Source organism: Brachycentrus maculatus, unplaced genomic scaffold (assembly GCF_059751285.1).
Source record: "Brachycentrus maculatus isolate JH-2025_06_01 unplaced genomic scaffold, ASM5975128v1 h1tg000242l, whole genome shotgun sequence".
NCBI classification, from domain to species: Eukaryota; Metazoa; Arthropoda; class Insecta; order Trichoptera; family Brachycentridae; genus Brachycentrus; species Brachycentrus maculatus.
In genome coordinates, this window is record NW_028280993.1 from 348721 (window position 1) to 363057 (window position 14337).

Below are 14337 nucleotides of genomic sequence, written 5' to 3' on the forward strand. Positions count from 1 at the left end.
TGGAACAGATTTTTAGGGTTAAATCTGTGTATTTTTCCCCATCCTGATGTTTCGGCCACCGTTACAAGAGGCCTTCTTCAATATGTCCAAATCTTTGTAAGAATGCGAGTATTGGATTTATCCACTGAGGAGTTGTTACAAATCAATTTATGACTAGAGAATATAAATGTCAAGGCGTTTACGGGATTTATGACCCGGAAGTGACATCTAGTGCGATTCTTGTAAATTGAATAGCAATATCCTTTTTATTTTTATGCATTGTATTTCATATGTATATTATGTTAATAAACCCTTTTATGGAATACTGAACCTAAAAATCTATGAGCACAAATTTATATGGGATATTCTAATCTGGTGGCTGCATTAAAAAATTTGACATTCAAAAAGTTTTGTAATTATTTTGGCGAATCAATGTCCAATTTTTTTGATTCAAGCCAGTGAAGGAATAATTTTCCTTCCCTTTTTCTATGTTTCATTTATTATTTACCGTGCTCATTATGGCTGGGTTCGATTCCCAAGGGAGGGTCAAATCAATGTAAGTAATTTTTTCACTCCAATTCAATATTACCCTGGATTGGTACCTGAAGCGGAGGGCTGATCACGTTTCCTTATGTTAACAATCAATATAATACTGCATTTACATGATGCAGTATTGTGGTCCAGATAAGGGTAAGAAGAAGAATTATGTACGTTCAAGGTTTATTGTAGATCAATTAGTGGATATTTGTTTCTTAGAAGAAAGCTTTTTAGCTAGAGCTAAAAACATGTTTTATTTTAATCTGTGTTGGGAACAGGAAGGACAAACTAGTGTGAGCCAATCAGAAATTTCTCAGTATTTGCTCAATGCTGGGAGAAAACTATGTAAAACTTCTCAGGACAAGCCAGACTGTTGACTGCCGTAAACAGGCCTTCTGTTCCACTAGAAGTTCTTCTAAAGTTACTAGATTACAAAGAACTCCCTAGGCATATTGGATTACTAAAGTTCTCAATCTCCATATTTGATTTTTCCAGATAGAATGTGCACTGCAAGGACTGTATCCGGATGTGACAGTGCGACCCTTTGGATCCACTGTCAATGGTTTTGGAAAGATGGGATGTGATTTAGATTTGCTGTTACGATACACAAATGATGAAGCAGAGGTAAGTGTGAGCACCAGCAAATAACCCATCACCCTATCAACCGCCCTATACATACGAGCGTACGCGATACGCGCATTTTTTCTGCACCATTACGGATTCTGCTAACCCGTATTACATACGCACACAAGATAAAAAAATATGTGCAAAAAATATTTAAAGCGTACGGGAAAAAAATTAGGCGAGGAACTCACTATTATTGTCCTGACTGTAAAGTTGGTCCGTGTATTCCGTGTTTTAAATTTATCACACTAAAAATACTTCTAAACTTTATTCTTTCATGTAACTTATGATAGTAAAAAATAACATACAAAAATATATATCAGTACAAACAGTTTGTAACTATTGAAATTACAAAAGCACATAAACCCATCCTAAATGCAACTATTGTGGCAAAATTTTGTCAGGTATGAATACAACAAACATTGTTTTCATAATTCTGTAGAAAAAAGATGTTTTTTTTGCCTGTTTCTCGGAAAATAACCCCAGAGTAGGGTGGTTGATGTAGTGATTGCATACTGACTCCATCAGTTCAGACAATGGATGCAAAAATGTGGTTCAAAACGTCAGCAAGGCGTTAATGATACATGACATCAAAACCTACAAAAACACTCTGTGCTGTATACCTGTTAACCGCCCTGTGCTAAACAAGCCACACATTGATATTGGCAAATTGCCCTATTTCAACATTAAGTTCTCTCTGCTGTGCCAATTTTTTATCTTATTGCACATGCACTTATATTTAGACTACGCAATCATAATTTTACTAGCATAATTTGTGTGTTTATAAAATTTTAATGCATGCTATGCAATGTATGTTATTATGAAATGGAATGAACTTACTATGTATTAACATAAGGAAACATAATTATGTAGTTAAAAATCTAACAACATTAAAATATGTTTTATACGATTCCTTTTAATTTAATCAACTAACTAACCATCACGCCACTTCTCTGCAGGGGTAGGCACAGAGAATAGAATGCAACACCACTGTCTGCAAACATTCTTTGCCTCTTACACATTCATGCATCACATACGTACCTGCCGATTATTTAGACTCCCATATTTTGAATATTTAAAATTATTGATTTGAAATGTAAGTATTTTTTTAAAGGAATAACCCGCAAAACCTCTACTTTTAGAAGCTTGTCTGCAGGTAGGATAGTTAGGATAGGGAAGGTAAATGTGAAAAACACGTCTCAAACACCCAGACCAATTAAAAATAAATCTTTCTTGATTTAATTTTGCATTCGGCAGGATTGGAACCCGTGACACCAGTTTCGCAGTTTTGCATCTACCCAACTATGCCTGTCATTATTAATAGCCTGTTTCTTTTTATTTATTTATTAGTGTGTTTGCGCATCATATTTATTTAATTGCAATATTTTAAATACAAATATGTATAATTTTTTATTCAATTGGTCATTTGCATATAAAATTCCATAATTTATATAATATAATTTAAAACGATACTTCTGAATCAATTTACTTTTGTGACAGCTATTATCAAATTGGTGAAAAAACAGATATATTTTTATGTATTTAAGCACAAGTTTTGTTTAACCTGTTAACCGGGCGGTCTGCTGTCCAATTACGCAACTTGTAACGGGCGCAAATACTGATTCACTCCGCGTCTTAAATTCATGTCGAGACATGTATGGATGACTAATACCTTTGTTGTTGGAAAAATATACGTCCATATATATAATATAAAAAACATATATTTCAAGGACGTATTCATATGTCCTACCCATACCTGATATAGTTTACGTTTGACGTATTTATGCGTCCCGCCCAGTTAACAAGTTAAAGCAGTCAATAAAGCACAGTATTGATCACCTTTCCTTTATATAACTAACAAACAAATTAACATTGCATTAACTTATTTATTTGCAATTATAGAAAGCGGATTCCCAGAGCCGGTTAGTTTTCCACACAAAGAAGTCGACCGCCTCGGGAAGGATGCAGCAGCAGCGGCACATGGAGATCATCAGCGACATGATACAGCTCTACCTGCCCGGGTGCAATCACGTCCGAAGGATACTGCAAGCCAGAATACCTATCATCAAATATAACCAGGAATACGCCGGGGTCGAGTGCGATCTCTCCATGGCCAGTATGTTAGTATGCCTTTATCATTTTTAACCCTTGAATGCATGATTTTTTGTTGTTTTAATTTAAAAAAAAAATATCCGACAACAATAACTCACAAGAATGTACTCACAGCGCCATGTACTTGTAAAAACTGACTTAATTCTAACACATAGATGTGTAGCAAATATTCAACAGCATGAATTATAACAATTCCAGGCGACAAAAGGATGTTTCAACTGCTGTGAAATTGTTGCAGAATTGCAATGGTATGCATTTAAGGGTTAAAATGTAAAAACCTTTGTCATATTGTAAATAAATTCATTCTTCATTCAATCCAACCCTTATCCGCACCCAATGGTGCATAGGGCGCTGCATCATATTGACGCAGTATTGTCTTGATCGTTACTTACACGAAGGCAAGGTGATCACTCCTGCGATTCAGGGACCAGTCCAGGGTAATATTAAATAAATATTTGAGTGTAAAATCATTAATATTTATTTTCACCCCTCCCAGGGAATGGAACCCAGGGAGATCCAGCACGGTAGCTAAACACGCTAACCAATACACCACGGAGGCAGTACTACAAGTGGTCTACCACTAAGTTTAATGTAAACATGATTAGTTTTGCGAACTACAGATGTTCTTATCAGTGTTATTCCACACTGATGTGTAAATCATCATGTTAATACCAAATCCAATAAATTATATATTGATTCTATAAAAAAAGTTATTTTGAAAAGATATGTTACTAAAATTTATGAAAGAGCTATGCAGTTTTATTGATTTTGTAATTTTTTTGCCCGCAATTGATATCGCTTTTAAAGTGATAAAACTACCTGAATTCAGCTACATCGTTGGCTTTAAGTGTGATCGGGGGCAGAATTACAGTGTAGATAACTTTTTTCCATTTGCAAAATACAAATATTTATTAATTTACTTAATGGTATCATTAACTTCCTGACAGTATTGATGGATTAATGGATTTTCATAATATCAAAGTCATTAGAAGTACAAAAGAAAAGTTAAAGTTGTGATTCTGTAAACAGTGTCATTCTAGCTGACTAAATATTTGATTTTATTTATTGAAAAAAAAAACATCATTGCATAAATGAAATATGATGGCAACCACTAACCTTTTCCACTCTGAGCATTTTTTCTCATAACTGATCAGCTACTCTGATCAAAAAGATGTGACGTTTTTCTACCATTAAAATAAATATTTTGGTTCCCTAATTTTGGGTCACTCTGTCTGGCAATTCGTACGACCATTCGTTTTTATAACTGAACTTGAAAGTGTAACTTTCATCGTTTTCCATGGCGGATTAACTATAAAATATTTATTATAAACACATAAAATGCAATTTCTGTTATTTTAACTACTAACACTAATATAACAAAATTTTGAAACATAATAGCTCCACAAAACGAAAAAATATGGTCACAAAAAGTGGGAATATCTCAGAGAACCGTCATAAATGAAGGATAACGACCTACTGTCCCAAAAAATATTAGCGTATGACGAATATTCTATCACTCAAAATGATAATCTATTTTTCCTAGATTATATCTAAGTAATGGAAAGTTTTATTGAAGAAATGTTGGTTAATTCAATATGTTGCGATGATTAACCGTATTTAACTCAATTTTTTTGGTAGAATATAATTGGGTGATAGAGAAATCAACGATTAAACTTATACCTGCGCCGGGCCAGATATTGTGGCCCACGGAGCTGCCTACTAGAATCATACGGGCCAGAATGTCTGGCCTACAGAGTGGTAAGAGTTAAAATGTAATGATCATTCTAGGTCTGGGGTCTATATGTCGGAGCTGTTATACTTGTTTGGGTGCTTGGACCCGAGAGTGCGGCCGCTTGTATTCACAGTCAGGAAGTGGGCGGACAGTGTCGGGATTACAAATCCATCTCCTGGGCGCTGGATAACCAACTTCCCGCTGACTCTGATGGTGCTCTTCTTCCTGCAGAATACCAGCAGTGGGCCTATCCTGCCCAGTTTTGATTATCTCAAGAAAGTTGCAGGTATATATCTGTTTCAGTCATTCCCCCTTCAGACTCACTGAGCCCGTAACAATATTTTGAGTGTGTCTAAATACTTGTTCACCAATCTGGATTATCTCTAATTATAGGAGTTATTTTTTATTTTATTATTAGATTAAAACCAATATTTTTAGCTTTTCCACTTTTTTATTTGACCAGCGACCGGGTTTCGTCGTTACCGACATCATCAGACTGGTGAGCAATGTCAACATCATCAAACTGGTGAGCAATGCAAACTGGTGAGCATCAAACTGGTGAGCAACATCATCAAACTGGTGAGCAATGCAACTGGTGATGATGTCGGTAACGACGAAACCCGGTCGCTGGTCAAATAAAAAAGTGGAAAAGCTAAAAATATTGGTTTTAATCTAATAATAAATTAAAAATGCAATTCCATCACGAAGTGTCAGTGGATAATATAAAGTTATTTTTTATATTATTTTACGTTTGAAACGATTGTTCGTGCTGAAATATAATATGTTTGCCCCATGTTTGAAGTGTGTTTCTACATAGTAATAAGCATTGTTATGCCATTACGTAGATAAGGGTAGATACTATCAATTATATTTAACGAGAAGCACCTCTAGTTCGAATATTCATTTAAGAAACGAAACAGCTGTTACGATAAATCAATCTTCAGCAGATAATTTAACGACCCACATATCGCTAAAACAAACTACATGAAAACACTTGAAAAAAATCATTTAAGTTCACATTATTTTTTGACATCTCAACATAGATGAAGAAGAATATGGAAGTCTGGGCATATGAATATGGGAAGCTCAATAAAAAAGCTTCTTCGTCTCACCAATAGGTGTCACTAGTGAAAATTCTAGTGATTCTAGTAAAATGTTTCAAAATTGGATCATATATATAAAACTTCCAAGAATTTGAGTAAATAGTGTGGTTGTCAATCATGGGTAGAATTGGTGAATGTTACATGTGTGTAAAGTGATCACTGAAACCAGCCTATGACGGTCGTAAGCCTCGTAAATGCTCAGACTTTCATATTCATATGCTGAGATGTCAAAAAAGTTACTGAGCCCTTTTTAAAATCATTTTCTTTAAATCAATACTTGAGTAAAGACTTAAAACTCTTATAGTATAGGGGTTTAAATGAACACATCTTGGACAGGAAAGGTATTTCAACCTGTTCGGTCGATTGGTGCTTAAGGACGGAAAGAGCTCAACGCGAAAGATTTCAAAAATATTAAGTTAGTCTTTTTGTCCGCCTCCGTAGTGTAATGGTCAGCACGCTCGGCTACCGTTCTGGAGGTCCCGGGTTCGATTCCAAAGGGGGGTAAAATAAATATAAGTGATTTTTTCACAGTCATATTTATTCAATATTACCCTGGACTGGTACCTGAAGCGGAGGGCTGATCACCTTTCCTTCATGTGTAAACCATCAAAATAACACTGCGTTTATATGATGCAGTGCCCTATGCACCATTGGGGTGCGGATAAGGGTTTTATTATTATTATTTTGTGATATTTATTTTCATACAAATGAATGTTTCACTCTGAAGAAGCCCATCATTGGGTAAAAGCTGTATGTATTGTTAAATAAACTTTGGAGAAAGTGTACCACGCGTGTATTATTTATATATATAAATATACAAGGGGTTATGATAGGCCCATACTGTTCTTTTTAAAATGGCTTTTTAAGATCAAATATAAATAAAATAAAGTCAGAAAGATTTATTAGAAATCAGTGAAATAGGAGTCACTTTTGAAAGATGTGATTTTTTAACAAAACGCTACAATCTATTTTAAATAAAGATGATTGAACGTTTCTGTATTATAATGTTGTAATAAATAAATAAAATAATTTCTTGAATGTTTTCTGCAGATACTTTGTGGCACATTTTATAATATCTTTATAAAATTAATTAACTTTGTTTTCACCACTTTTTTTATTAATACAATTTAACCTACCGGTTTCGACAATACCTTGTCATCATCAGGGTTTATTTTAAATAAAAAATATTAAAAACATTAAAATACTCTCACCAAAAACTTCCACACACTCCATAAAAATCCTATGTTATTTTTTATTTTTTAAGTGGTGAAAACAAAGTTAATTAATTTTATAAAGATAAATAAAATAATCTTTTTAGAAATGTACTTCTCAATAAAATGATAATGCTCCCTTTTTTTTACAGGAAAGAATGACTTCAGATTGACAGACGATCTCGTAAATTGTACCTTCGTCAGAGACATGAACAGTATCAATCACAAATCCAGTAACAAAACAACTCTAGAAGAGTTGTTGCTTCAATTCTTCGAGTTCTACGCTCAATTTGACTTCACCACGAATGCCATATCTATAAACGAAGGCAAACCCATCAATAAATCCGACCACTCCGCGCTCTACATTGTCAATCCTTTAGAAGCCAATCTCAACGTCAGTAAAAATGTAAGTTACGAAGAATGCGAAAGGTTACGAGTAGAGGTGAGGAATGCCGCGTGGCAATTAGAATCAACGGATAGTAATAAAAGCAGTGTGTGGGGATTGGCTTCCATATTCAATCAAAAAGATAAGAAATACACATTCGTGCCTAAAAATGCCGATTTTCCCAGACTCGTGAAAGTAGAAGACTTGTTTTCAGAAAAAGATGCTCCCCATACGCCCGATCGGGAAGAAATCACGATAACTCCGGGAGACATAAGCGATTTAAAAACTAAAATATTACAAATGACCGGTAAAAATAAACAAAATAACAATAATAATCCTTTCAATAGAAATAAAAATTCAGAGTTAAAACAACAGATAAACCAAATTAGGGGAGACACAGAAAAAGAATTGAGGAAGACCCAAAGACTCCTTCATAATATTACGGAAAAGGAGAGTAACGGGTCTGTCCGGAGAAAGATCAGAAGAAAATGACAAAGAAAAAAGTAAAAATGTTTATAACTAGACTTTTAATAATTTGTGTGCGTTTTCGGCCGAGTAACACGTATAAAAAAAACTCGAGTGTTATTTGAGTGAAAAATTAGAAATGAAAATGAACCTTTTCGCCAAATTTGTAAATGTGGGACATGTGTATGTGATTAGTTGAAGTTGCTTCTCAAAATGTATCCAGAGACCAAACATCAGGGTGATTTAGTAAATAAATAAGTTTTACTGAGTTTTATCGTTTTTATTATGCGGTAGTATAAAAAATAATCCAATTTAAATATAAAACATATACTTAGGGTGTTTGTGCACTATGTACATGGAATTTTACCGTCCGGCACTTCAGTTAGCATATAAAACGGATGATTGGCTTGGATTGGCTCGTGCTTTTGTCTTTCTTTCTTCGGATCGGTGTGCTCGATCGGTGCGTGATCATGGTGCGCTTTACGCGCATTTTCCATCACGCTAAACTGTCGTAGTCGCTTTTATTTTTCAAAACCGGACTGCTGGACAGTAAAATTCCGTGCAGTGCACAAGCGGCTTTAAGATACAGAGTTCACAAAAAAACAAACTATTCAACCAAACCTAAATCTATTATAATACATTTAATTTTATTCAAGTTATTATTTTGCAAAGTTGACTGATCTAACATTCCTAATAATCTAGTTTTGCTATTGTCCTTATTAAGTTCCGATATAATGTTTTGAAGTATTTTGAAATCTCCCTCTGCATTATTTTTCATTACTGTTTGCGATTCAAAAATAGTGCATAGTTGGTTTAATTTTTGCTTACAAGTTGTTAATTTTTTTTCGCCAAACACTTGTGTATTGAAAATATATTTGATTTGTTCTGTGCAAAGCTTAGCTAAGGCTATTTCTTCTTGAAAAATGTTCACTTCCCCTTTATCAAATACGCGACACTGAAATCAACAAGTACACATCAATACAATATCATCATTGCCTAATCAGCAGTATTTCAAATTCAAATATGTATGTAATGTTCTTTTAAATTGGCAATTTCTATGTAGGATTTCATAATCTATATACGTAATATAATTTAAATTCTTCTGAATCAGTTTACTTTTGTGACAGCTATTTTGCCTTGTGACGGCATCATAATACTGTGGTGAAAAACCGGATACAAATGTACGTATTTAAGTATATCTAAGTTTAATATATTATTCGATTAAAACCAATATTTTTAGCTTTTCCACTTTATTTTTATTTGACTAGCGATCGGGTTTCGTCGTTACCGACATCATCAAACTGGTGGGAGGCTATACAAATTGTTATGTTATATATAAAACAAGGCAGGAGTTGATAACCATGATTTGATATAATTTTGTTGAGAAATTAATTTAATTTGATTGAATTAAGTATTGTGTGATATTAATAATATTTTTTATAAAGGTTTTTTTTGTATTGAGTGCACGATTTTATATAAAGTTATATTAGAATAAAGTTATAATACAAAAAACAAAAAAAAATGCAAATCTATTATAACTTTATATAAAATCGTGCTCTCAATACAAAAAAAACCTTTATAAAAAATATTATTAATATCATACAATACTTAAGTTCACTCAAATTAAATTAATTTCTCAACAAAATTATATCAAATCATGGTTATCAACTCCTGCCTTGTTTTATATATAACATAACAATTTGTATAGCTTCCCACCAGTCTGATGATGTTGGTAACGACGAAACCCGGTCGCTAAAACCCGGTCAAATAAAAAGAAAGTGGAAAAGCTAAAAATATTGGTTTTAATCTAATAATATATTAAAATGCAATTCCATCACAGTGTCACTGGATAATATAAATCTATATCTAAGTTTTGTTTAAAGCACTCAATAAAGTGCAGTATTGATCACCTTTCTTTCATATAACTAACAATCAAGTTAACATTGCATTGATCTAGTACCCTTTGCACCATTGGGTGCGGATGAGGGCTACAAGAAGAAGTTTAAGTGCAAATTTTAAGAAATATTGAATAAATTACCTCTTGGTCAATATCATCTTCAGAAATGAAGTAACTGCTTTCGTTAATAAGGGCTAAAATTATCAGCGAAATAATTGCAAAGTCAACGGAAGATTTGCACATCCATATTGAAAATGCATGCAAAATTATCTCCTTGGCTTTACTTTCATTATACAAAAATTGCTCATTTGTTTGAGTATTCCCTTGTGAATTTTTATTGCTGAAAATATTTGCTAAGTTGGCTATCTTATATCTGATACATTCTTCGTCATCATCTAAAAGTTGAAGTAACGCGGACCATTGGAGCAGTATTCCTTCACCTGAAAAAAATATGTGTACATTTAAAAAAAAAAATGCCATAAGTATCAGATGAATTGACGATTGTAAAGTTGTCATTTAAAAGAACACATTTGTTTTTTACCACTTGAGTTATATTTATTTCATTTTAACCACTAGTTTTGAGTTATATTTATTTTATTTTAACGAGTAGTTTAGTTTGAGTTTATTTTTAGACCTGATGATGGAAGCATCTGTAGCTTCCGAAAAACTAGTTTCTACTACGAAATGACAATGTTAAAATAAAATAAAATTCATGTGGTAAAAAACAAGTGATTTCTTTTAAATTTCAAAAATTAAAGTGAATGCTGAAACAATCACTAAATGTAAAGTTGTCCATTGAAAGCTCTCCCAACTGCATTTTCCGGATCTTGCGAAGTAATTTTATTTTATGAACTTAGTTGCAAAAATTATTAGAAAATGTGAAACAAAATTGTATCCCAATTTAACTGTGAAATTACATTTAATAGCTTTCAATGTCCCTGTCACTGCCAATCTAAATAAATACAAGTTTTGTAAAATCACTACCAAATTTCTAGAAGTGCCCCAGTGTAGGCAGTGAAAGAGACTAGTAGTTAGTTAGTTAGCTAGATCCGATATGTAACTTGTCCACTCTAATCTATAGTGATAATGCTTCACATTTAATTATTACATGTGATATAATGACATGACAAATGGAGATAAATACCTTTGATAGCTGTACAATTTTCCCAGTCGAAGAATTCCCAGTGATTTGTCAAAACATTGGCGCATTCCATTCTTTTCTGGACTGATTTGTCCGGACAAGAACATTCATATAGCATATTACTCAACAGCTTTACAGATTCTTCAGAAAACTGTTCATAGATGGAGTGTTTATTTATACTCAATGATTTTATATAATTATTTACATATCTTAGATATATGTAGCTTGTATTATCATTTTCGGTGTCAATCAAATCAATCAGAGTTTGTAATTTTGTATTGCAATCTTCCGTATTTGGGGCAAAACGAAGTAAAACATCATCCAAGCTCTCTGGTATAAATGAGAGAATCATCAAGGCTTTTTGACGGCAAATGAAAAAAGTATCATCGGTTAAAAGGTTGTATAAAATTTCATTGATCGATGGTTGTATTTCTTGAAGTAATGAAATAATATCATTTGTAGCCAATTTTGCGATAAAGTTTTTCTCGTTGTTTCCCAGTTCGAACCTTTCTTCGACTTCTCGTAGATTTTTATAGTTGTAAAAACAAAGCAAGTAATTTAACCCTGTCAGGACGACTTCATACACCGGGCACTTCAAAGCTGATACAAAAACAGAAGTCACATCGGAGTTTCGATCTAATAAATAAAGCAAATCGATCTTTAAATGTAGGCAGAGTGTATAAAAACCCTCTTTGCTAAAATGTATCTTATGGGATTCGTTTATTTGCGAAGGAATTTGTAACGAAGCCTCTAATTCGGAGAAAAATTCACGGTGGCCTTTCACAATTGAATCGAACCTAAAAAAAAAAGAAAATTATTAAAATTTATTAATGGATTTTAATAGATACAGTGCACATATCTTATTACTAATATTACCTAATAAGGTAATATTTACACTGTAATATTTATTCAATATTACCCTGGACTGGTTCCTGAAGCTCAAGAGTGATCACCTTGCCTTCATGTAAGTAATGATCAAGATAACACTGCGTCAATTCGATGCAGTGCCCTATGCACCATTGGGTGCGGATAAGGGTTATGAGTGATGTTATCTTATTACATGTATTACTAGCCTAAAGGAAAAATTTCTAATAATGGAAGATTTGAAAAAAAATAATGCATCCATTAGCGCTCAATTCTATGTGTGGATGTATGTAACATGTTTTATATATTATAATATTCTATAATTTTTTTTTGGATTAAATAATGTAAAGGAAAAGATTATTTGATTATTATATAATGTTTTCTTCTAATTTCCTTATTTTATTTTATCTTATCTGTTGTGATGGAAGTCCTAAATTCAATTACTGAGGGGGTTGAAATAAAAATTTCATATTTATTTAATATTACCCTGGACTGGTACTTTTAAACGCAGGACTGATTGTATAATTATGTGTATACACGATACAAACTGATATAATAAGATAGCATCACGCATTGTAAATTTGCATACATGTCAGATATGAACAGCTGAAGTACCACGTGATGTGTAAGTAATACATATTTATCATTGTGTTTGAAATAAAAATAAAATGCATACCTATTTATTAGTAGTAGTATCATCTGACCATATGCCTCGGCAGTGACAAAGCAACAGTTTTCTGTAGAAATATTATCCAGAATCCATCTGCTACTCTTCAGTAGTCCAATTATTTCAACTGTTTGAAAATGGCTCATATTAAAGTCTTCAGGAATAGATTGCAATAATCGAAGGATCTGAAAATGATCATTAACAAATTTTGTAAAGATCATGGACTCTAATAGTTTTATTAATTAAGTGCATATTAAAAGGTAACACTGACTTGCAACAGGATTCCGTGGCAGTAGTTTGTTTTGATGTTTTTTTCACTCAGTATATTTAGTAACATTATGAAGTGAGAAGAATACCTAAAATGAAAGAATCATTCAAGATATTTATCAATATCTCAACATACACGAAGAAGTCTTTTGAAATGGGAATACATATAGCAGTCTGTAAATTTTAAGCCTTACTAGTCGCCATTTGCTGGCATAAGTGACCATCATTTCATTGTGAATTACCATTTTTCCCATCACTGACAAGTTATACATATATGTTATCAGGTCGCAAGTGAAAAAAAACTTCATAAATAACATCTATGGTTGAAATTTGTAAGTTTTTAGTAAGTTGGCAGAAAAATTAATGCATTTTTGTCATATTCTATACTATTTCTTCCATGATGTTTGTTTGGTGTTTGTGATGTAATTTTAACATCTAACTTTCCTACACTTACTGTAATACCTGCATACAACCCTTTAAAATAGAGGCTTTATGGGTTGTTCCTTTAAATAAATAGACTTCTTCATCTATGTTGAGATATTAACAAAAATCTTGATATAAAAAGCTCCTAAACAGAGCGTTTGTAAACAAAAATGTTAACACTCAAAATATTGTGAATCATTCATATGCTCAATCAAACAGATTGATCATGGGGCCACCAGCATTGTGTTATTTGAACGGATCTATAGATCCGTTCAAATAACACAATGCTGGTGTCATCGGTGACTGGCAAAGACCCACCATTCAGAGAGCGTGTTGGCGGGCACGCTGTCTGTTTTACCTTTTTAGGATGGCTGACCTGGGGCAAGGTCGAAGACAGACTTCCATAATCCATCTCATAAAATTGTATTATCTCTATTGAGAATATATCAATTACTAACCTATCTTGACTGATGAGTGGAACCATTGCTTTTGCAGCCAGTTGTCTGGTTTTCAACACGCAACTCTTAGCACATGTCAGCAGGTACGGTATATACACAACAAGCTGAAATAAAAAGTCTGGTTTAAATAACATTGTTAAGGAAAGAAAGAACTACAGTTCTTAGGTACAACCTAACCTATCGTAAAGTAACTCATGACTTACACAAAAGTAACTCAAGGGTGACAGCAAAGTAACTCATACTGACATAAAAGTAATTCAAGACTGACAGAAAGGTAACTCATTACTGATATGAAAGTAACTCAAGACTGAAAGAAGAGTAATGTGGTACTGACAGAAAAGTAACTCAAGATTGACAGGAGAGTAACTCAATACTGACAGAAAAATAATCCGATACTGACATAAAACTAACTCTAGACTGACAGAAAAGTAAATCACATGGAATTATATTTTTATTTGGACTACAATACATG

At 33.0% G+C, this 14337-nt stretch overlaps 1 protein-coding gene across 3 annotated transcripts in view; it reads left to right on the plus strand.

The window, feature by feature from the left end:
- The window catches only part of MTPAP (mitochondrial poly(A) polymerase), a 190205-nt gene extending 181788 nt beyond the window's left edge, over window positions 1–8417 (plus strand). For all 3 annotated transcript variants that reach the window (XM_088265093.1, XM_088265095.1, XM_088265094.1), the window contains 4 exons: window positions 1012–1140; window positions 3043–3260; window positions 5041–5270; window positions 7451–8417. In XM_088265093.1, coding sequence (XP_088121219.1) covers window positions 1012–1140; window positions 3043–3260; window positions 5041–5270; window positions 7451–8175 — 1302 coding nt within the window. In that variant the 3' untranslated portion in view covers window positions 8176–8417. The remainder of the gene's footprint in view (window positions 1–1011; window positions 1141–3042; window positions 3261–5040; window positions 5271–7450) is intronic.
- Window positions 8418–14337: the final 5920 nt, after the last annotated feature.